Raw genomic sequence first — 24,933 nt, forward strand, 5'->3', positions numbered from 1 at the left:
TGAGAATGATGTTGGCTTTTGGTTTTTCATATATGGCTTTTATTATGTTGAGGTAATTTCCTTCTATGCCCATTTTCTGGAGAGCTTTTATCATAAATGGATGTTGAACTTTGTCAAAAGCTTTTTCTGCATCTATTGAAATGATCATATGGTTTTTATCCTTCAATTTGTTGATATGATGTATCACGTTGATTGATTTGCATATATTGAAGAATCCTTGCATCCCAGGGATAAACCCCACTTGATCATGGTGTATGATTTTTTTAATGTGCTGTTGGAGTCTGTTAGCTAGTATTTTGTTGAGGATTTTTGCATCTATATTCATCAGGGATATTGGTCTGTAGTTTTCTTTTTTTGTGACATCTTTGCCTGGTTTTGGTATCAGGGTGATGGTAGCCTCGTAGAATGAGTTTGGGAGTGTTCCGCCTTCTGCAATATTTTGGAAGAGTTTGAGAAGGATAGGTGTTAATTCTTCTCGAAATGTTTGATAGAATTCACCCGTGAACCCATCTGGTCCTGGGCTTTTGTGTGTTGGGAGATTTTTAATCACTGCCTCAATTTCTGTACTTGTGATTGGTCTGTTCATGGTTTCTATTTCTTCCTGGTTCAGTCTTGGAAGATTGTATTTTTCTAAGAATGTATCCATTTCTTCCAGGTTATCCAATTTATTGGCATGTAGTTGCTTGTAGTAGTCTCTCATGATGTTTTGTATTTCTGAAGTGTCCGTTGTTAGTTCTCCTTTTTCATTTCTAATTCTGTTGATTTGCATCTTCTCCCTTTTTTTCTTGATGAGTCTGGCTAATGGTTTATCCATTTTGTTAATCTTCTCAAAGAACCGGCTTTTAGTTTTATTTATTTTTCTTATGGTTTCTTTCCTTTCTTTTTCATTTATTTCTGCTCTGATCTTTATGATTTCTTTCCTTCTGCTCACTTTGGGGTTTCTTTGTTCTTCTTTCTCTAGTTGTTTGAGGTGTAAGGTTAGGTTGTTTATTCGATCATTTTCTTGTTTCTTAAGGTAGGACTGTATTGCTATAAACTTCCCTCTTAGAACTGCTTTTGCTGCATCCCATAGGTTTTGGGTTGTTGTGTTTTCATTGTCATTTGTTTCTAGATATTTTTTGATTTCCTCTTTGATTTCTTTAGTGATTCCTTGGTTGTTTAAGAGTGAATTGTTTAGCCTCCATGTGTTTGTATTTTTTGCAGTTTTTTTTCTGTAATTGATATCTAGTCTCATGGCGTTGTGGTCTGAGAAGATGCTTGATATGATTTCAATTTTCTTGAATTTGCTGAGGTTTGATTTGTGACCCAAGATGTGATCTATCCTGGAAAATGTTCCGTGTGCACTTGAGAAGAAAGTGTAGTCTGTCGTTTTTGGATGGAATGTCCTATAAATATCAATGAAGTCGAGATGGTCTAATGTGTCATTTAAAGCTTGTGTGTCTTTATTGATTTTCTGTTTGGATGATCTGTCCATTGATGTAAGTGGGGTGTTCAAGTCTCCCACTATTATTGTGTTCCTGTTGATGTCCCCTTTTATAGCTGTTAGCATTTGCCTTATGTATTGAGGTGCTCCTATATTGGGGGCATAGATATTTACCATTGTGATATGTTCTTCTTGAATGGATCCCTTGATCATTATGTAGTGTCCCTCCTTGTCTCTTTTAATAGTCTTTACTTTCAAGTCTACTTTGTCTGATATGAGTATTGCTACTCCAGCTTTCTTTTGACTTCCATTTGCATGGAATATCTTTTTCCATCCCTTTACTTTCAGTCTATATGTATCCCTTGGTCTGAAGTGGGTTTCTTGTAGGCAGCATATAGAAGGGTCTTGTTTTTGTATCCATTCAGCCAGTCTGTGTCTTTTGGTTGGAGCATTTAATCCATTGACATTTAAAGTGATTATTGACATGTGTGTTCCAATTACCATTTTCTGAATTGTTTTGGGTTTGTATTTGTAGGTGTTTTCCTTCTCTTGTGTTTCCTACTTAGAGAAGTTCCTTTAGCACTTGTTGTAAGGCTGGTTTGGTGGTGCTGAATTCTCTTAACTTTTGCTTGTCTGGAAAGCTTTTGATTTCTCCCTCAAATCTGAATGAGATTCTTGCTGGGTAGAGTATTCTTGGCTGTAGGTTTCTCTCTTTCAGGACTTTCAGTATATTCTGCCATTCCCTTCTGGCCTGCAGAGTTTCTGCAGAAAGGTTAGCTGTTATCCTGATGGGTTTTCCCTTATATGTTGTTTGTTGCTTTTCTCTTGCTGCTTTTAATATTTTTTCTTTGTGTTTAATTGTCATTAGTTTGATTAATATGTGTCTTGGTGTATTTCTCCTTGGGTTTATTCTGTATGGGACTCTCTGTGCTTCTTGGACTTGGTTAATTATTTCCTTTCCCATGTTGGGGAAGTTTTCCACTATAACCTGTTCAAATATTTTCTCAGACCCTTTCTTGTTTTCTTCTTCTTCTGGGATGCCTATAATTCGAATGTTGGTACGTTTAAGGTTATCACTGAGGTCTCTGAGACTGTCTTCTATTCTTTTTATTCTTTTTTCTTTTTCGTGCTCTGTGGCGTTTATTTCCCCCATTCTATCTTCCAACTCACTTATTCGTTCTTCTGCCTCAGTCATTCTGCTGGTTATAGCATCTAGAATATTTTTAATTTCAGTTATTTTGTTATCCATTGCTGTTTGTTTTTCTGAGTTCTTATGAACTGTTTCTTGTACTTTCTCTATTTTGTTATCGAGATTTTGTATCATTTTTACTATCATGACTCTAAATTCTTTTTCAGGCATTTTTCCTATTTGCTCCTCATTTATTTGGTCTTGTGGGTTTTTTTCCTGCTCCTTTGCCTGCATGGTGTTTCTTTGTTTCCTCATGGTTGTCCAAACTTTTGGGATTGCTTGTCCCGGCGATAGAGGTGTTTATAGAAGACTGTCCAAGCCTCAGACTAATGTCCAAGTATTGGATTAAATGAATGTTAAGTCTAGGAAACACATACATGTATAAGACACACAATTACTGAATCCGTTAGGACATAAGGCTCTAGAAAGACCTGACAGAACCCCAGTGTGCTATCAGATATTCAAAGAGAAACCCAACAGAAATTGACAACTGAAACAGAACAAATCAGAGACAAAAGCAAAAGCAAACAAACAAACAAATAACACCCTACACATACAAACATCAATCCAGGGAGATTTTGTAAGCTAGGATCAAATATAGAAAAGAGCTAGAGTACCACCAGAGAGAATGGAGATTCTCATAATGTAATTAGACAACTGTACTAAGAACTAAGATAAAGACAAAAGCCTAATATTAAATACCAAGGCAGTGCGTCATCTGGAGACTAGAGCAAGGAGTCTGAGCAGACCGATAGTGTTGCTTATAAGTATGTTAAGATAAAATAAACTTAAAAAGGCTGGAAGAAAGGGGAACAGAAGAGTGTAATGTGGTTGGAAATATGCAAATAAAAAGAAAGGAATAGAAATGTATAAAAGATAGGGATGAAAGGAAAGTATGAGAGATATATTGTCCATACTACCAAAAACTTAGCTAGATATAGAAGTATATAAAAAGGCAAAAAAAAAAAAAAAAGAATAAAAAATATCATTAAAAAATTATGTTATAAAACTTGTAGATCCCTTAGGGCTAAGATTGTATTTAATAAAGAAAAAAAAAAAGAGAGAGAGAGAAAAAGAAAAAAAAAAAATCCAGAATTGATCCCAGAATGGACCAGTTCAATAGGTATTGATACTACTATTTCTGTTTCCTTAGCGTCTCAGCTGTACGTGTCCTTCTCCTTGCCTTGGGTTTTTTTGCATTATTCTGTGACCAGCAGAGGTTCCTTTATTGTTCGTCTGTAAGCGTCGGTGTGTGGGGAGGGAGAGGGTACAATAGTGGCTCCTTCTCCTGGGAGTGAGTGAGCAGTGGCGCACTGTTGTTTCAGTCAGGCTTGGAGGTGCCTGTTGCAGAGGGCGCTGGTGGCTCAGGCGTAAACAGAAAGTCTTAGAGTTGGGCCTCTCTTGGGGTTTTTTTTGTTTTTGATGCTGTTGTTGTTGTTTTTTTTTTCTCTAGTCAGCCTCCCTGCTGCTGGCGTTGCAGGGGGTTTTAATCTAGCCCTGCCCGAGCGCCTGAGGGTGCTTGTTATCCCTGAGCGCCTTAGGTGGCCCACGGGCATCTCTCCCCTGCCTGTTGCAGAGGCGCGGAAAGAGAGAGAGAGAGGCTACGTGCGCGGCTCCTCCCCCCCGCCCGTGAGCTTGCAGCCTCCAGCCGCCATCATGGCCGGGCAGCTCTCAGGGACCGGCACTCCTCTCCGCAGACCTCCTCCCTCCTATCCTCTGGATCCGTGACCCTACCGGCAACAATGTTTCTCCCCCTGAACCAGCCCTCCGGTTCCCACGCTCCCGCTCCTGGACCCTCCGTTCAGCCACGGATCGATGTCTCGGTCCGGGAACGCTGAGCTGCGCTGCGGACCCTCCGTATGTTTCTCACTCCCTCCCGTCTGCCACAGCTCCGCCGCTTCACCCTCTTTGAGCCATCGTAGATGCCTCCCTACCAGCTATGTTGGGCTCCCCGCAGCCCTTTCTGGTGTCCGAGGCCGTCTGCTGGTGTTCAGCTGGTTCTCTGTGGGAATGACTGTGTCCTTCCGTGCATTCCCAATGCATCTGTGGAGAGGGATGCACTCCACGTCTCTCTGCTTCGCCGCCATCTTTTCTCTCTCCATCGATGTTTATTGCTCATCTGTGTAACCCTGAGCCTTGTAGTTAGTGGACCTCAGAATCACTCTTGTATAAAGTATGCCCATTAAAAATAGGCTGACTCATGTTAGATTTCTGCGTGTGTCTAGGGGTTGTTCCAAAGAGGAACAGTGACCAGATAGTAAACTTTCCTACCTCTGATGAAATTACTTATGTCATTAGTCGCTAGATATCACACCCCTGAAATCTCCATTTGGCAATGTGGCAGTTTGTCTTGTCAGCTGGGTGGAGGTAATCCAGCACGGATTCTTAACCAGTTGAGAGTTGCTCATCACCAGTGGCAGGGTAGAAATATCAAGCTCTAGATTATATTGTTCTTAAGCCTTTGTTTCTTGAGAAGTTGATAGTTTGCTTTAAACTTATACTACTGAATTTTTAAAAAACCCATTTATTAATGGCTGATTAAGAAAGTAGTCCTTTATTTTCATTTTCAGTATCCCAGTTTTTCATCACTGCTCTTGGCCATATATTGTTATCTTTTATTTATTGTCTCCCCAACTAACTTGTGAGTTCTTGTAAGCAGTGACTTTGTTTTATACTTCTGTGGATTCCTACCCTTTCCCACAGTGCCTCCTAAAGTATAGTTGATAGTCCATAAATCTTAATTATTTGAGAAAAGTAAGTGTTGACAAATTGAATTTTACTAGCTTTAACTTAGTTTTATTGTTTAGAATTGTATGATTTCTCAGTCTTTTAATGATACTTTCTCTATAGTTATTGATTATCTTTTCTGGAAAAAGCATTCTACATCTTATAATTTGCTAAATTCAAGATTTCCGAAAACATAAGTGTTATCTTTCTTTTTAATTCATGATAATTGAGATAAATAAATATTTGTCGAACTGGGCATAAAATTCTTAAATTTGAATACTGTGTTTGATATAAGCATTTGACTGCTTACTTTTCAGGTTTTGATCTACATTGTTGGTTATTAGTCATTTAACAAGTACTTAATGTAGACAAAGCCATGTGCTAAGGATCACTGATATTTAGTTAGTGAATAACTAAATATTATGGCTACCATTTGAAAAAGTACATACCTTTAATTAATATTTTGTCAGTAAAATAGACTTCTCAGTTTGTAATTTTTTTTGTCATTATAGGGTAAAGTTCACCTTGAATTAAAACTGAATGAACTGATAACAGAAAATGGAACTGTGTGCCAGCAGCTTGTTGTACAGTAAGCATATTTCTTTTACCAAAATCAACTAGAAATAATTCTCCATTTTGTATTCTTTGAATCTTAAGCCAACTCCCTATTTTAAATACTTCAGAAACTTTTTTCAGAAGTGAACTCTGCTATGCCATTCCTTTATTAATTTGTTTTCCAGTTTATTTTATCACATCTAGTTTACTCAGGCTATATATATGAGTCATTAATTCATTAAACCAATATTTATTTAATGTGTGTTAGATGATAGATATAGGATCACAACTAAACATGTCTAACCACCTAGCAGGAAGGAGTTGGAAAGACTTCCTAGTTGTGATAGATAAAACACAGCAGAGCATTAGGAACCATGGGGCTAAAACTAAATGTGTACCTTGAGATTTCCAGTATTGATTCTGGAAGTCTGTTCCAGCCCAGTCCTTTACCTTTTCCCTCCCTCCCAAACCCTTCCTCTGTGTCGTCAACAAACAATGGGATATCCCTAACTTCTGAGTGTTTTCGCTCTTGGTCTTAACTGATACATGAGTATCCCCTGAAGTATCAGTACTGTTTACTGCCTTCTCACTCCAAGGCTATGTATTCTCCATACCCATATACCTTAGAGCCAGGGAGTAGGGTCAATATTACTCTCCTACTCCTGCTCCAGACTATAATTTATTCTCCTAATTATGAACACCCCAACTCCTTTGAAGTACTCTCTCTATAGAAATATATATATATTTTATTTATGTGCTTATGTGTACTACAATGCTGTATATAATATTACTTAATTTTTTTGAACTCTTTTAAAGAAGGTTGTATATATCATGATCAATATATCAGTGTGTATTTCCTAAGAATAAGGATGTTCTCTTAAATATAATATTTAAATGTACTGTAATACAGTTATCAAATTCAGGAAATTTAACATTGTTACAATAGAACTATAATCTGTAGTTTTTTTTTGTTTTTATTTTTTTTTATTTTTGGGGGGGTACGCCAAGTTCAATCATCTGTTTTTATACACATATCCCCGTATTCCCTCCCTCCCTTTTTATATTTCAATACTCTACAGTTACTGTATTTCACTTTTGTCAACTTTTCCAGTAATGTCCTTTAGGATATTTTTTTCTCTCCAAGAAAGGTTACAGTTCAAGATCATGTATTACATTTAGTTGGCATATCTCTAGTCTCCTTAAGCTGTAGTTTTTAGCTTTTATTTGTCTTTCATGGTATTGAGAGTTTTGAAGAATACAGGCCAGTTATTTTTTCAGATGTTCTTCAATTTGGATTTACCTACTAAGAACAGTTAAGATTTGTTTGCAGTTTTTCCCCCTAGACTGAGAACATAGAGTGAAAATATTTGGGTTAGTCCCCCTTCCACTACTCTCTCCCCTGCTCAGCTTGGTTATGTTGTACATTTGAAATACAGTTAATTGGATTGATTTGGTTTGTTTGCATTTAGTTTAATGTTGTTTTTCCCCATCCTTGTTGGTTTACTTTTATTTTACTGAATATGTAGAATATCTGGATGACTTCAAAAGTCAGAACTATACCAAAAGGTGTTACTCAGAGTTGTGCTCAGTCCCCTCTCTTTATATCCAGCTCTAGGCAACCATGATCTGATTTCTCTCCCTATAGTTTTTGCCTTCTCCTAAATGTCATGTGAACAGATTTATATAATACATAGTCTCTTGTGACTTTTACTTAGCATAATGCTTTTGAGATTCATCCACATTATATATCAGTTCATCCTTTTTAGATATTTTATTTTTTGCTATAACTTGGTAGACACTGTTGTCCTTGTTTTACAGATGACAAAACAGTGCACAGATTGGTTAAATAAGTCCAAATTCATGCAGAGAGAATAGAGCCTGGATTTGAACTCTGGCAGTTTGATTTTTTTTTTTTAATTTTGAGGTAATCATAGATTTACAGGAAATTGCGAAGTGCAGGGAGGGCCTATGTATCCTTCACTTAGTTTCTCTCAGTGGTTACATCTTACATAACTATAAATACAATATTAAAACCCAGAAAATTGACACTATATAGTGTACAGTGTATCATTTTATCACGTGTAGATACACCACTACAATCAAGATATAAAACTATTCTATTACTGCAAATATTTCCCCAGTGCTACCCCTTTGTAGTCACATCCACTCCTTCCCCCACCACCATCTCTAATCTTTTGCAGTCTCTAATCTGTCTCCATATCTAAAATTTTGTAATTTCAAAAATGTTATGTAAATGGACTCTTGTAGTATGTGACTTGTTGAGATTGGTGTTTTTCCAATCAGATTCAACTAATTGTTGTGCACAATTTCTTATAGATAGCATATAGTTGGGTCACTTTTTAAAATCTATTTTTGCCAATTTCTGTCTTTTATTTAGTGAATTTATACCATTTACTTTTAATATAATTATTGATATGTTAGGTTTAAATCTGCCATTTTATTTTTTGTTTTCTGTCCCTTCTATTTTCTTTTTCTCTTTTCTTTTTCCTGTGGGTTATTTGAACATTGTTTAGAATTTCATTTTAATTTATCTATAGTGTTTTTTAATCTATAGTGTATCTCTTTATAGTTTTTTTTAGTGGTTGCTTTGGGTATTACATTGTACATGTGTAACTTATAGTCTACTAGTATTGACATTTTAGCAGTTAGAATAAAATGTAGAAACCTTACCTTCTTTTAATCTTCCATCATTTGCAATATAATTGTCTTAAGTATTTCCTGTACAACAGTTGAGAACTACATCAAACAGTGTTATAATTTTTCTTTCCGCCATCTAACACAATTTAGAAAAGAAGAGAATTCTAAGTCTGTTGTGTTTACTCACACTTTTGTTCTTTCCATATTCTTTCCTTCCTGTCATTTCAGGATCCCTTCTTTTATCACTGTCTTAATGTTTAGAGAATTTCCTCTTACCATTTTTTTAGGTTAGGTCTACTGGTGACACATTCTTTTAGTTTTTCTTCATCTGAGAATGTCTTGATTTTTTTCCTTCATTCCTGAAGGATATTTTCACTGGATATAGAATTCTTGGTTGATAGTTTTGTTCTTGTGTTTGTTTTCCAGCACATGAAAAATGTACCAATTCCTTCTGGCCTCCATGATTTTTTATGAGAAATCCACTATCATTCAAATTATTTTTCCTATGTAGATTTTCCTTTATTTCTCTCTGGATGCTTTCAAGATTTTTTTCTTTGTCTTTAATTTTCTGTTTTAGCTTAACTATAGATTTGTTTGGGTTTATCCTGTTTGATGTTGGCTCAGCTTCTTGAATCTGTATGCGTATGTCTTTTGCCAAATTGGGAAATTTTTAGTCATTATTTCTTGTTATATTTATCAGCCCTGCCAGCTTTCTCCCCTCTACTTTTGAGACTCCAGTGGCTTGAATGTTAGATCTGTTATTGTCCCACACATCCCTGAGGCTCTGCCTCCCATCCCCCCCTTTTTTTTCTAGTCTATTTTCCCTCTGTTGTTCATTTTGGGTTATTTCTGTTGTTCTGTCTTTAAGCTCACTGATTCTTTCCTCTGTCCTCTCCATTCTGCTGTTGAACTCATCTGTTGAGTTATTTTTATTTTGGTTATTGTATTTTTAAGTCCAAAAATTTCCATCTGGTTCCTCTTTATATCTTTATTTCCTTGGTGAGACTTACTGGTTTTTTTTGCCAAAACTTTTTGTTTTTTCATTTATTTCAAACGTGTTCATAATTGCTCATTAAATCATTTTTATGATGGCAGCTTTCACATTTTTGTCAGGTAAGTCCAACATCCCTGTTATCTCAGTGTTATTATCTGCTGATTGTCTTTTCTCATTTAAGCTGGAGATTGGTTTTTCGTATGATGAATGGTTTTCAGTTCTGTCCTAGACATTTTGGGTATCTTATTTAAATCTTCTGTTTTAGCCAGACTCCTCTGACTGTCTGCTGGTGAGGGAAGAGGGGTCCTATTTCATCACTATCAGGTAGAGGTAGAAGTCCAGGTTCCTGACTCAACCACTATTGATACCCCTGGGGGAAGAGTGAGAAGAGTTCCTTGTTACTGCTGAATGATAGTGGTAGTTCAGGCTCCCCTGAGTTCCTTCCTGTTACCACTCTGGCTGGGATAGGAAGGAGTACCTTATTACTGTTCCATGTGGCCTCCACTGATAACCTGGTTGGGAGGAGTGAGTTACCCCTAGAAAGTGGTGAAGTCTTGCCTTCCCACTCAGCCTTCTCTGACACCACCCTGGCATGAGGGAGAGGGAGTACCTCATCATTACTAGGTGGCGATCTGAATCCAGGCTCTCCATGGAAAGTCCCTACGGACTCCATGGGGAGAAAGGGCTCATTACAACCTGTCGGTGGTAGAAGTCTAGGCTCTCACCTCAATGTTTGGCCTTTGTTGATAGGGGTGAGGGTAAAGCCACAGTGTTTTTCATGGTGTTTGATTGGAGTAGATGATTATTGTCTTAAAATGGTTTCTGTCTTGCTAAGCTGCCCAGTTCCTGGTCCTTTGACTAGACTTCTCTTAGGGCATTTTTTGTCTGCTCCCATTGGTGGGTGTTTCTGGGTTGGTAGCTTCTCTAGCACTTTGTCTGGGATATATTAAGTATAAAAAAGCCCAGGGAATTCACTGCTGGGTTCCAGTTTCCTTGGGTCCCAAGATCTCTAATTGGTTTGCCTTCTTCTCTTCAGCTTTCAATTTTCTTATGTTTGTTTAACATCCAGGGTTTTTAGGTATGCTTAAGGGGAAGAAGAGGGAGGTATGCATCCACTCCATCTTGTCCTAGAACTGGAAACCAGTTCATTTCTTTTTATTTATGAATAGTACCCCTTTGTATGGTATTTGTCTCCCCATTCACCAGTTGATAGATATTTGAATTGTTTCCCATTTGAGGCTATTGTAAAGAAACCTCTGTAAGTGTTCACAAACAGGTCTGTATGTGGACATATGCTGGTCTGCATTATTTTCTTCCTTCTCTTTTTCACTTGAGCCTCCACTGTCTGTATTCACTGTCCATACAGCTTCAGAACTCCAGTAATAGTTTGTGGAATTTATTGCTGATTTCTCAACTTTAGAAGTATTTTGAAGTTCATGGTATTTTCTTTTTTTCAGTAATGCTCAAGGCATGGTTTTGTGTATTGTTTTCTTTGTCCTCCTTGCTGAACTTACAGTTTTGGGGAGTAGTATGTGGAAAGGTTCATACTCCAGCAGTTGCTATTATTCTCCAGACCAGGAAGTTCTGTACTGCAGCATTTCTTGAACTTCATTAAGACCTCCATCCACTGATCTTTACCACATTCTTACCCACTCCTATTTTTACTTTCTTCTAGGTCTTTTTCTGTGATCTGTCACTATAGTCATTTTCGTAAGAGTTTCCTTATACTCCCCTGCTCTTCTCTTGATCCCTTTTATGTTTGTATCCCCTTTATATGAATGAACTCAACCTCTTCCTCTGTGTTCAGTCTGCGCCTGAATATTGCTGGAGAAAATCACACAGAAAGGCTAATGTTACTAAATTCATGATCACAAAGCTCACATAGGTACTTACGACCACTGTGGAGTTCTGCTGTGCTTCTCTAATACACCTGTTAAGACTCTCCATCACTACAGACTGTAAATTGGTCACATCTTCCTGAATCCAAATCTGCAAACCTGTATTGGCCTCCATCTTTTTGTCCTCACTTTTTAGTTGATGAGATGCCCGTTCTCTTGTTGGGAGTCAGTTCTTCTGTCTGTTTCTCTTTCTCCTTCTAAAGGACTTTACTCCTTCAGTTATCCCTTCTTCTGTTTCATCAGCTTCACCTGCTCTTTTAGATTGTTCTCACCAGCATGTAAACATGTTCTAGGATCTGCCATCCTAAAAAACATGCCTTCTCAGACCTTATCTCCAGCCCACTCTCCCAGCTACCATCCCTATTTCTCTGCTCTTCTTTGAAGAGAGACTTCTCAAAGTGAGATTGTCTAATAGATGTAGAGGTGTGTGTGTCTGTGTGTGTATGGATATACATAATAGCTCTAGTCACTGAAAAGGCCTGCAAGCAGTGTCATCGCAGTAGCAGTGAGATACTTAGCACCCATATCTTGATTTCTAAATACCATTCTCTAGTCAGCACTGTGCACTAGATCTTACTGTGATGATGAAAATATTTTATGTCTTACATGTCCAGTACGGTTACCACTAGCTATGTGTGGCTTGTTGAAAACTTGAAATATGACTAGTGCAACAAATTTTAAATTCTAATTTTAATTAATTAAAATTTAAATCGCTATATGTGGCTAATGGCTACAGTATGAGAGCTGCTCCTATAAAAAGAACGTGGACTTTTTTTTTTTTTTGAACAGTAAGTAGTTTCAGGGTTTGGGCAGAGAAAAATGTAAGAGGAGCCCAGAGCATCTAGGGAGTCAGAAAGTAAGGAATTGCTCAAAAAATAATGAGGGCATGTGCAAAGGATGTTAAAGTCAACTTGAAAGAGCTCCAAATAACCAAATCTGGGACAATTTGAGCATCAAAATAAAAAATGATAATAATTGATTAAAACCTGGAGAATAAAATAAATATCCATGAGCCAGTGCTGACATAACAATTAAATAAATACATGGGAGAGAAAGGACTGCTTTTTCCTTATTGATGAATATAGGACAAATGATGGAAATAGAAAAATCACTATTAGCACACACTATAGTAATAATTAGTGCAGGGACAAATCATCTGTAGATGCTAATAAGTGTTTTAAGTGTAGTGACAAACAGCGTATGTGCATAGTCTCAAAGAATAACCCTGTAAGATATCTAATAGGTACCATCTTAACTGAGTGATCAAAATTAATGACGCTGGTAATGAGACATTTGGTACCTCCTGGTAAGTTGCATTGAGAAGAATACCATGATGCATAACCTCAATCTACCACGAGCAAACATCAGACAAACTTAGTTTAAGGAATATTCTACAAAATAACTGGCCGGTACCAGCAAGATCATGGGGCAAAGAAGGAGAGCTAAGGGACTTTTTTAGGATGGAGGGGCCTAAGAAGACATGAGAACTAAATGCAGTTTGAGATCCTATATTGCATCATGGACCAGGAAAAGGACATTGGTGAAATTTAAGGTCTATAGATTAGTTAGTATTATTATTAACTAATGTCATATCAGTGTAAATTTCCTGTTTCTATAATTCTACTCTGATTACACAAAATGTTAACATTGGGTGACACGTATATAGGAACTCTACATTTTATTTAATAACTTTCTGAAAGTCAGAAATTATTTCAAAATAAAAAGTGTTTTAAAAATTGTCTACACCTTGTACATTCAACCCAGATCTTTTTTCTAGCTGCAGACTTATATGTCCACCTGCCTTTTTGGCAGTTCCACTTTGATGTCTCACAGCATTGCAAATTTAACACATTTATAACTGCTGTATTGATTCTTATATCTATCTCGCCCCTCCCCATAGCCTTAGCAGGTATTTCCACCATCCACCTAATTGCTCAAGCCAGAAGTCTGAAAGTCACTGAAAATCTTTTCTCCTCTTCTCCCCACAGATTGGATCCATTTTTTATTGATTCTATAAAAATTTTTTCTCAGTTTTCTAATTTTTAATATCTTCTGACATCTCCTTATTTCAAACCACCAATCGTTTTCTTACCTTGACTGTTTCAATAATCTTTTAGCTGGTCTTCCAGTCTGCAATCCATTCTCTTTGTAGAGCAGTCTTTTGAAACATAAATTAGATCATGGCAGTCCCCTGCTCAAACACTGAGTGATTTTGCAGTGCATTTAGAATAAAATCCAAGCTCCTTATCATGGCCCATAATATCCAGTGACCCTGCCTGCCTCTTTGATTTCATTTTGTGGCATGCTTCTTGTTCGTATGCTTTCTGGCCTTCTCTCAATTCTTCAAGTGTGACATTACTCTTCCAGCTCAGAGATTTATATCTGCCTTTCCTTTTGCCTTGAATGCCCTTATGCCCATTCTTCTTCTAGCTGGTTCATTCTTGTCTTTTAAGTTTCAGCTTAAATATCACTTTTTCTAAAATAGGGTACCCTATTCTTTTTCCTCCATAGCACTTGCCATTATTTGTAATTATTGTTATTTATTTATTGCTTGTCATTTCTTTCTTCAGGTTGACTCTAAGCTTCATGAGGCCAGGGGCCGTGTTTGTCTTATTCACCTCATGACCCCAGCATCTGGCACTTAATAGGCACTAAATAAATTTTAAAACAACTAAATGAAGAAAGGTAACATTTGTTTTCTTAAAGGATGAGTAGAAAGTAGCTAGCCTAGAAAAAGCGAGTTTTTTTTTTCCAGAAGGAAAGAATAATATAGGCAGAAATATGGAGGCAAGAAACAGCATGGTGTTTGTGTGTGTATAACTAAAAGCAGTTTGATGTTGCCTAATATATGAACTTTAAGTCAAAGATTGGTCAGAAATTGGTGAAATAGACTGGAGCTAGATCTTAGAGGCTCTAATGTACCATATGAACTTATAAAACTTATATGAGCTTATGAACTATTGGAAGATTTAGACAATGGAGTATGGACAAATTTGCATTTTAGAAAGCTCAGATTTGTGACAGCAATAAGTATAGAAACTAGGAGGTGAATTTGAAGGGTGTTAGGGTGATCCAAAGTGAGAGTGGATTCTGTGCCAGAGCAGTAGTTGCAGATATAAGAAAAGAGGCCAGAGGAAGTAATATTTAAAGAGTAGAATCACTAAAACTTAGATTGATTAGATATAGAAAGTGAGGAAGGAGGAATTTAAGTGTGGCTCCTAGATTTCCAGATTGTGTTACTGGGTGGTGGTGGTGGTACATATAACGAAGAGAAAATACTGGAAGAGGAGCTGCTTTGATGAGAGATGGTAATGAGTTGAGTTTTAGCTGCTCTTGAACATCTAGGTAGGGATTTTCATCAGGCATTTAGATATAAAAATCTTTAACTCTGTGGTGAGATCTCATATAGAAATGTATGGTTGATGGTTGTTGTGGCCATAAGAATAAATGTGATAGAAGTAGGCTTAAGGGAGGTTATGTAGCATAAAGAGAGCAGTTGATTGAGAGCAAATCCAGCAGTAGAAGTAGAAAAAACATATGAGGAAAACATGAAGAGACAGGTGATAAGAGGAAAGTTAGGAGAGTGAGGGTTAAGGAAACCAAGAGAGAAGAGGGTTTCAAGGAGACAGTGATCAGGAATATTGCATATAGCCAAGAAGTCCAGTGAGAAGAGCCCTGAAAAATATGGGTAGCATTTGACACTCAGGGGACCTAATGAGGGGAGTTTCCATAGAATGACAAATGTAAGAAAAACTAGATTTCAGTAGGGTGAGGAGTGAATGGGAGATAAGGAAATTCGGAAAGAGAAACAGAAATATTAGATAGGCACAGAGTGACTTGAGGTCCAGGCAGTGATTTTTATATTAGAGAAACAGGCCGAGGGAAAGAATCTCAGGAGAGAAAATTGAGACAAATTGAATATATGGTTGTTGCTAGTATATGGAAATTTTAAAAATTGTTTTGTATCCTGTAACCTTTTTACATTCACTTATTAGTTCTACTAGCTTTTTAAAAATAGATTCCATTGAATTTTGTACACAGACAATTGTGTCATCTGTGAATAGACAGTTTTACTTCTTCCTTTTCAGTCTGGATACCTCTTATGTGTTTCTTACCTTATTGTACTGGCCAAACTTCTAGTACAATGTTGAAAAGAAGTTGTGAGAGCAAACATCCTTGTCTTATTCCTTATCTTAAGGGGAAAACCTTCAGTTTTTTACCACTAAGTACAATGTTAGCTGTCCTTCATCCGGTTGAGAAAGTTCCCCTTTGTTCCTAATTTGCTGAGAGTTTTTATTAGAGATAGATATTCACATGATCTTATGCTTTTTTTTGTTTTCATCTGTTAATATGGTTGATTTTGTTGATTGAATTTTGAATGTTAAACCAACGTCCGCTTGGTCACGTTGTGTTAATATTGTTATATATTGCTGGCTTTAATTTGCTGAAATTTTGTTAAGGATTTTTGCATCTCTGTTCATGAAGGATATTGGTCTGTAGTTTTCTTTTCTTGTAATGTCTTTGTCTGGTTTTGCAATCAGGATACTAATGGTCTCTTTGAATGAATTGGGAAGTATTCTCTCCTCTTCAGTTTTCCAAGTTTTTATAGAATTGATGTAACTTATTTTTCACATGATTACTGTAAGAATTCACCGGTGAAGCCATCTGGGCCTGGAATGTTTTTATTTTGCTTTTCATTGGAAAGGTTTTTAACCAGGAATTCAATTTCTTTAATATATAAATAGCTAATAAAATGTTGTGTTTTTTTTTAGTAATTTTGGTAGTTTGTATCTTTCATTGAGTTTGACCATTTAATGAGTTGTACAGTACAGTTCTTTGTTTAAAGTTCTTCAGTTATTTATTCCCTTTTATCCCTTTAATATGTGTAGACGTCATAGTGATGTCACGTTGCTCACTCCTAATGTTGGTAATTTGTGTCTTCACATTTTTTTTCCTAATCAGTGTAGCTAGAGGTTTATCAATTTTAATGACCTTCTTAAAGAAATGGCTTTTGATTTTATTGTTTTTATATTTTGTTTTCTGTTTTTTTGACTTTCACTTTTTATTATTTCTGTTTACTTTGGGTCTAATCTGCCCTTCTTTTTAAAGTTTCTTATGATTGAGGCTGAAGTCAGTGATTGGAAATCTTTTTTTTTTTCCCTAATGTAGGTGTCTAGTGCTATCCGTTTTCATCTAAGTACTACTTTAGCTGGATCCCACAAATTTTGATATACTGAGTTTTCATTTTCATTCATTTAAATATACTTTATAATTTTTCTTTTGTTTTATCTTTTGACCCATGGATTATTTAAAGGTAAGTTATTTTGTTTCCAAATATCTGAGGATTTTCCAGATATTTTTTTGTTGTTGATTTTTAATTTAATTCCACTGTTGTCAACATATTTTGGATGATCTGAATACTTTCAAATTTACCAAAACTTATTTTTTGTCCCCAAAATATAGTTTATCTTGGTATATGTTTTGTGTGCATTTGAAAAGAGTGTTTTCTGCTTTTGGTGGGATACACTGTTTTTTGTAAATGTTAATCATGTCAGGTTGATTGACAGTATTGTTTAAACTTTCATTCTTAATTGCTTCATTGGGTGTTGAAATCTCCAGCTATTTGTAGATTTGTCAGTTTCTCCCTGCAGTTCTATTAGTTTTTTGCTTCATTTGTTTTATAGCTCTGATAATAAGAACTTAACATTTAGAATTTTTATGTCTGCTTGATAAATTGAAGTCATTATTGTAAAATAACCCTCTTTATTCTGATATTGGTAATATTCTTTGTTGTGAAATCTACTTTGATATTAATATAGCCACTCTGGCTACCTGGCTAGCTGGTTTACTTGCTTTCTTCCTTTTTTCATGTTTCTAATTTAAATTTAATATTACATATTTTTAATCTAACTGATTTTATACTTGTATCTCTTTTCTCTTACAGTGAAAATCTTAATGCCTAACTTTACATAAATACTTAAGAACATAATTATTTATTTACATTATCTTATAAGGTATAGACAACAGGTTCAAAAAATAATACCAGTAATACTACTGATAATTAGGTTCCTGGATGAAGTTTTAGAGGTCTTACTGTTCTATTGTTCTAATAATATATATGTGTGTGTGTGTGTGTGTGTATATATATATATATATATATATATCACTAAGAATATAGAATCAAATAGTGTGATCTAGTCTTTAGAACTAATTCTCTTTTTGGGGGGGTGTTTCTCAGGGTTGGTTTTGTTTTTGTTTATTTTACTTTTTAAGACTTATTTCTTAAGTTTAATCTTACTTTTGAAATGTAAAAGTTTCCTATGTTTACAAACTCAAAACTATATAAGGTATATTTGAATAAGTCCATTCCCAATTCTCTACCCTCCTATTTGAAAGTTTTGGTCTTTCTTTCCAGTAATTTTACAAATATAAGCAAATAAATATATGTGCATATATAAGTAAAAATAAAAAATATTCATGTTTTTCACTCCATTCTTACACAGAGTATAGAGTTCTGTAACTTCCTCTTTTTTCACTTAATAATATATCCGGAAGATCACTCCATATCAGAATAATTAGAAAATAAATTTACCTCATTGTTTTTGACAACTACATAGAATTCCATCATATAGATTTACTGTAATTTATTCACCTAGACCCTTGCTAATGGACTTTTGGATTGTCATTACCCATTGAATCAGCTTTCCTTTAATTGGTATATATTTTTCCACTTTTTAACTTTTAACTTAATTTTAGCTTACATTTAAAAGAGTTTCTTAAAGGCAGCGTGTAATTTTTTTTCTCCAATCTGAAAATCTCTGCTTTTTAATTGGCATGTTTAGACCATGTAGATATCTATTTAATGTACCTGTTACTCTAGCTTCCTGTTTACTAATCCTTTTTTTTTGCCTTATCTAATCTTCTGTTAGTCCCATTGTGTGTTTTTCATGTCAGACCTTGTAGACTTTCAAATTTTAATGTCTTCTGTGTCTCTACCAAACATGAAATATAGTTATAATAACTTTTTTTCATGTTCTTGTCTGCTAATTCTATCACCTTTGTTATTTCTGGATCTGTTGGATTTGTGTTTCTTTTTCATCATGGGATGTATTTTCTTGATCCTTTGTGTTCTTGATAATTTTCTGTTGGATGCTAGACATTGTGAAGTTGGTAGATATTTCTGTATTCCTGTGAATATACTTGAAGACTTAGTTAAGTTACTTGGAAACAATTTGATTCATTTGTGGTTTGCTTTTAAGTTTTGTTAGATGGAACAAGAGCGCCTGTAGTCTGGGCTAATATTTTCCCAATACTGAGGCAGCACCCATGAATTATTACCAGCTTTTTTCTGTGGCCCATGGGATCTTTTGCTAGTCATTTGTGGTCTTCAGGAATTGTTCCCTCGGCTCTTTTCTAATGGTTCTTTCTCCAGCCTCAGTTTCCTCACGTGTATATGCTTATTAGCACTCAGCTGAAGACTCCGTCGATGGGCTGATGGGGTGGGGAGGTACTTTTGTAGCTCTGTGGAGGTTTCTTTGCCTCTGTGCAGCTTTCTTTCCTCCAGCACTCTGCCCTGGGAACTCTAGTCACTTTGGCCTTCCCCAGCTGACAGCCCTGTCTTTCTTCTCAGGGAAAGCATCTAGCAGTAGGCTGGGACAGTTAGAGGGCTCACCTTGTTGATTGCCCCTCAGAGATCACTGTCCCGAGCTGCTGCTATTACCCTTTCTTTTTTAAGTTGTTTGAGGCGAAAGGATAAATCTGTTCCCTGTTACTCCCTGTGCTACGTACTCCTGTATGTAGAAGGTAATGTTGTCTTTTAGGTAAAAAAAAAATCCATGGGAAAGAATCAGATCATTTTGTATTATAAACAAGTTTGGACTAAATTTATTTTCCTTTGTAATTTCTAGAAAATGTGTAATATCAAATGCTTTATATGTCATATGTAAATAAAATACAAGATAATTTAGTTTACTAAGGATATTTCAACATTTGTTTTCTGCTCATTCATGTTTTATGATGTGAAATTGCTTGATTTAACAATTAGAAGAATAGTTGTATCCTAGGTAATTAGGAAAATATTTCATAACATATGTAGCAAATAAAATAATGCGTATTTAATACTACTACTTGTTTGTCAGCATACCCAATTTTTATACTTATATTTAAAAATGAAGAGTACTTCTGATGATTTTTATAGACTCATACTTTTGGAACATGGGCATTTTTTTTTTGGTTTGTGAGTATTCTTGTAGAAGTCTTTGTATATTGAACAGCATTTTTCTTAGTGTTTTTATACCTCATAAAATTATAGTGAATTTTTATATTAAGATTTTTCATAATTAGTGTTTACATGAGATAAAGTTGGTATTACAAGGAAATTAATACAATATATTCAGGCACAGTGGGACTGTAGGAGGACTTTGAACTTTAGAAATGGGGTTAAGAAAGTAGAAGTTGAGTCTCGGCCCACTTCTTACAAGTTGTATTACCTCTTAAGCCTTATTTTGTTACTTTCCCAGGTAAACTTTTTGAGCCTTACTTTCTTCTTTAAAATGGCATGATGAAACCCTTCTCAAAGGCAGTTATGAGAATTAGATGCATTTTATGAAAATAAATAGTAAACTGCAAATGGTATATAAAAATCCGTTATCGTTTTGAGGTTTAGCCTGAGAAGTGCAAATTTCAAATAGTATGTACAGTGGGAAAATTTGACTGTACCCAAGCCTGACATTAATAACCAGAATTGTTATCTTGGCCTGTACTTTCTTCGGTTAGTTTCAAATTTTTTTTTAATTTGATTTTTGATACCCAATTTAATAGAAATGAGTCATATTATTATTTTTTTCTTTACTCAGCAGCACACCATGTGCACCTCACCCACATATATGATCTGTGGGTTGTGGAGAGAAATAAGATGTTGCTCAATAGCCCACATCTTTCAACAAAGAATACTTTTCACCAACACTCAGGAGTTTCTTGTAGGCATTGCGAAATGAGCACCCTTAGATGCTAAACTAAATCTGTGAACTCAATAAAGAGAAAATTTGAGGAGCAAGGTCATTAAGTCCGATTCTGTGTTTTCTGTAAATACCAATGACTGTTATCCATGGAGTGGATGAGATGACCCTGGTTTTTATTGTCTAAAAGATTTTGTACAGAATGATGTAGGAGCTGTTATTGAGAGTCAGAATAAAAGGCTGCAGAACTGTACGTGGCTTGCCCTTTATTTATGAATCACATTTCAAGTGGAAACCACAGTTGTTTCCTTGTTTCTCATTCATGCTTTAGCAGAGGATATGATGCCACAGATTTGACTTGGTTTGTAGTTTCTCCTTTAAGGTTCACACTGCTTTCTTTTCCTTTTTAGAAGCCACAGTAGTTTTAATGTATTATCAAACCACAGCGTGTACCTTGTTAGATATACCTTGTGTGCTAAATATTATTTGGTAGTCTCAGTACTGGTTGTGGTGGTCTAGAAATACAGCGTAAGTAAATAAGTGCATACGTACATATGTTTGGGTAGGTATATAGGCATACAACTTCAGACGTGGAAAACAATTTTAACCCTTTGAATGTATTAATTGATATTTAAAGATAATGTTTTATGTTGTTTAACTTGAATATAATAACATTAATTTTCCTTTATTATTCCTTAGTGTCAAGGCATGCCATGGGTTGCCTCTCATAAATGGACAAAGCTGTGACCCTTATGCAACAGTTTCTCTAGTGGGCCCTTCTAGGTAATGTTTATTGAATTAGTATTAGATTTTTAAGTTTTAAAGTTTAAGAATTACAAAATTAAGGTTCTAGGAGAACTTGCTGAATAGCTATTTATGACACAAAGTAATGAATGCTTTATGAAAGAAAAATCTTCAGTTCTATTATTCACTTGCAAACAACCAACTCCTGTTTTTATAAAAGAAAATGAGTGCCATTTCAAATCTGCCAGACTCTTAGGCTATGGGGAGCATCCTCTGTTTTATAGACGTGAAAACGTGCTTTAAGACATAAACCTGACCTTCATTCATCATCAGCCTTCCTACTTTCAAGTGTCTTAGATTTTATTGCAGGTAAAACAGGAGTTTTAATAATGCTAGCTCAAAATAGCAAAGAAGTTTCTATGTTTTTCTCTGGAAAGCAACTCAGGACTAAAAATACTTTTTCTGCTCATGGCATCTGAGAGAATTCCAAGCTGTAGACAAATTGCTAAAGTACCAGAACATGGTAAAGTGCACTGTATCATTGATTTAAATTACTTATAATTTATGGAAAATCTATAGCACTTTGTGGTATTTTCTGTTTTATAATTTCATTATGGTTTCTTTAAGAACCTGACTAGTCTGAAATTTGTCTACAACGTGAAGATTTAGAATCAGGAAACAAAGAGCATAATATTCCTTTTACACAAGCATATATATACACACGCATATATATACACACACAGACATGCACCGCTTCTTCCCAACCCCAAGCTCTCTGTGTATTCTCATTTTTTAGAAAATCACCAGTAAGTCACTTTGAAAAATGTATTTGTCCCTATGTATGTAAAGCACCATGCCTGGTGCTTATTGGGTTCGCAAACAGTAGTATCCTATTATTATAGGTGGTTTTAAATTTAAAAGCAGATACTCAGTCCTATAACATTTCATGCTGTCAGAGGAATTTGGTTTTGTGTGTTAAAAATGTTTAATCTAGTGGAGCTGTTTTTGGTTTTTGTTCTTGTTTATAATCAGTACCTGACAAATTCTTTAGTGTAATTTCTTAGTAATGTACAGATAGAAACTATTTGCCATATGAATTTGTTTTAAAAAGTCACTATTGGTTTTGATATTGTACTGTAGTTGTGGAGGATGTTACCATTGGGGGAGGCTGGGGAAAGGTTACGTGGGACTTCCCTGTCCATTTCTTTGCAACCACCTCTGAATCTATAATTATTTCAAAATAAAAGTTTTTTTAAAAAGCCACATTTGTAGCTGAAGCCCAAGAAGTAAACTGAGTTAAGAATGCTTTTCGTGTTCCTCGGGTATTTTTCAACATAGAAAAAGGTACTCTGAATCTCATTGTCTTCCTTCTACCATTTATGTTGAGTTGCTTATATAATAGAATGTGTTATTAAAAACCCCTGAAGTTTGCTTGGCAGTCAATCTAGTATAACCATAGAATAATAAAATCTTGGCATATATCAGATATACAAAATTTGTATATTCTTTGATTTGAGTTTTTAGAGACACCTCAGTTTTTCTCCCCCAAGTAATATTTAAAGCTACTGCCTTCCCTGAGTCATCTTAACAGTTAAACAGAGAGAGGTCAGGCTCCCTGGTTGGAAATAGCATGTTTTATAATTGTGTACTATTAAGTTCTACAAGGTAAAACTCTACCACATTGGAACAGGAATGACCAAAAGAAGACAAAAGTAAAGAAGAAAACAAGCAATCCGCAGTTTAATGAAACCTTTTATTTTGAGGTAACTTTTTGTTTTATTTAAATGTTAACATTGAATATTGAATGCTGATTTACTTCTTTTTTCAAATTTTGGCCATAGTCATAATTTTATCAACTCGTGAAACTAAGCATTTCTTTCCTGAAAGCAGTACAACCATGGTGTAACACAATGGAGGCCCAGTGCACAAAATAAATAAAGGCAGACTTCCCTGGCAGTCCAGTGGTTATGTCTCCATGCTTCCACTGTAGGGGGTGTGGGTTTGATGCCTGGTCAGGGAAATTAAGATCCCACATGCCATGAAAAACAAACAGTTAAAGGCAGAGCTCTGATTGATTTGAGAATGGGGAGGTCTAGGATCACACCCACTCTAAAGTCATCCTCAGTATCACACTCCCTTCACATAGAACCTCACCTTATCCAGCCCCCCCACCTGAGATGCAGTGGTTCCAGGACTCTTCTGCAGAGTATTATTTGAAAACCACTAGTGAAATAAGTATGATATCGCTTGGTAGATACGGGTTCTGGTCCCAGTTGAGTTGAACAAATCACTACATGGGAGACTCAAATTTCTTATCTTGTGAAAGGATAATTTTGTAAGAGAAAACAGTAGCATTCCTACCTACCTCACACAGTTTTTATGAGATTAAAATGTAAAAATGTTTTGAGACTATAAAGCACTATATGATTCAGGCCTTATTAATAGTTCTATTAAATCACTCTGTGGACACATGCTTATTTTCATAGAGAACTTCAGTTGCCTTGAAGTTGCCCAAAATACAGTGCTTTGAAGTTCTTTACTGTAGAGCATTTGTTAAATAAATCCTTTTTCATATTATTAGGAAACTACAGGAAAAAACCAAAATAAACTCTATTCTAAAAGATTGTGTTCTAAACATAGAATATGTTGCAGTTGAGATTAACAAGTAGGGAAGATTTGAAAAAAAGTTACATTTTGTGCTTTTCCTTCTTTTTGTGTGTGTTTTTCTTGATATTTCAAAGTGAAAAGAGTGAGGGCACATCTAGCCATGCCTGATTACTGACTGTACTTTAATAAAGGAACACAGTTGAAGAAATGCTGAAAATTGAATAGGAAGAATTGTGGGGGTGGAGATAAGGAAGAAAGAAAAACAAAAGAAAATGTACTAATGTGAGACTTTTCCATTTCCTGGCTAAGGACTTAGTTCAGTTGTTCTGTATTTTAAAATGTCTGTTACATCTAGCCTGAAGAAAACAAAGAAGGGGCAACGTGTAGCAGCAAGCAGATGGTCTTTTGAAAGTCAAGACCTGACCTGTTTGCAAGCATAGGTATTAGGCCTTGAAACATTCATTCAAAGGGCCCTTTGTTGAGTTGACTATAAAGATAAAAGTTCAATCTCTGTCCTCTAGCTAGAGCAACAGACCCAAAGTGTGTACACGCGTGCATACATGCAAAAGTAAAATGCAGTAGTAGTAGATACTGGGGAGCTCTGCTCTAGCTGTATTAAGCCGGAGGAAAGAGTATTAGAGAAGGAACGTTTTGAGCAGAGACATACATGGAGACAGAAAAGCAGAAAGTTACGTCCAAAGAGTAGCAAGCAGTGATTTGACTGAAAGGAAATAATGGGAACTAAGCTTGAAAAGATAGAGTAGGACCAACTAATGAAAGGCCTTGAGAGCCAGGCTGAGGTGCTGTATTAGCCACTGAATGTTTTTGAGCCTGAAAGTAATAAGAGTAATACAGTGTTTTAGGAAGAATTAACCATGATCTGTGGCCAGATGGCTGAGAGAGAGAACAGAGATCAAGAGACTGTTGTAGCTTAGGTATTTTTTTAAAAAAGGAAAAAACAAAAGGGGGGGGTCTGATTCAAGAGAGTAATATGGAAATAGAGAGGAAGAGACAGATGAGAAAGAAACTGCACATGGCAAGATAGCAGATTGGTTATCGAAGAAAAGATAAAAGCAGGAGTCAGATGTTTTCCTCATGATTTCAGATCTGGAAAAACAGAAACGTTAAGAAGGAAAACGTAAGTGGTTCAGTTTGGGGCATAATGAGCTTGAGCTCAGATA

At 35.7% G+C, this 24,933-nt stretch overlaps 1 protein-coding gene across 3 annotated transcripts in view; it reads left to right on the forward strand.

Annotated features, from left to right (window-relative positions):
• RASA2 (RAS p21 protein activator 2) overlaps window positions 1-24,933 on the forward strand; it is a 126,570-nt gene that overhangs the window by 54,122 nt on the left and 47,515 nt on the right. For all 3 annotated transcript variants that reach the window (XM_057738761.1, XM_057738762.1, XM_057738763.1), the window contains 3 exons: window positions 5,852-5,928; window positions 21,101-21,184; window positions 22,836-22,908. In XM_057738761.1, coding sequence (XP_057594744.1) covers window positions 5,852-5,928; window positions 21,101-21,184; window positions 22,836-22,908 — 234 coding nt within the window. The remainder of the gene's footprint in view (window positions 1-5,851; window positions 5,929-21,100; window positions 21,185-22,835; window positions 22,909-24,933) is intronic.

The sequence above is a fragment of the Hippopotamus amphibius genome, chromosome 6 (assembly GCF_030028045.1).
Source record: "Hippopotamus amphibius kiboko isolate mHipAmp2 chromosome 6, mHipAmp2.hap2, whole genome shotgun sequence".
NCBI lineage: Eukaryota > Metazoa > Chordata > Mammalia > Artiodactyla > Hippopotamidae > Hippopotamus > Hippopotamus amphibius.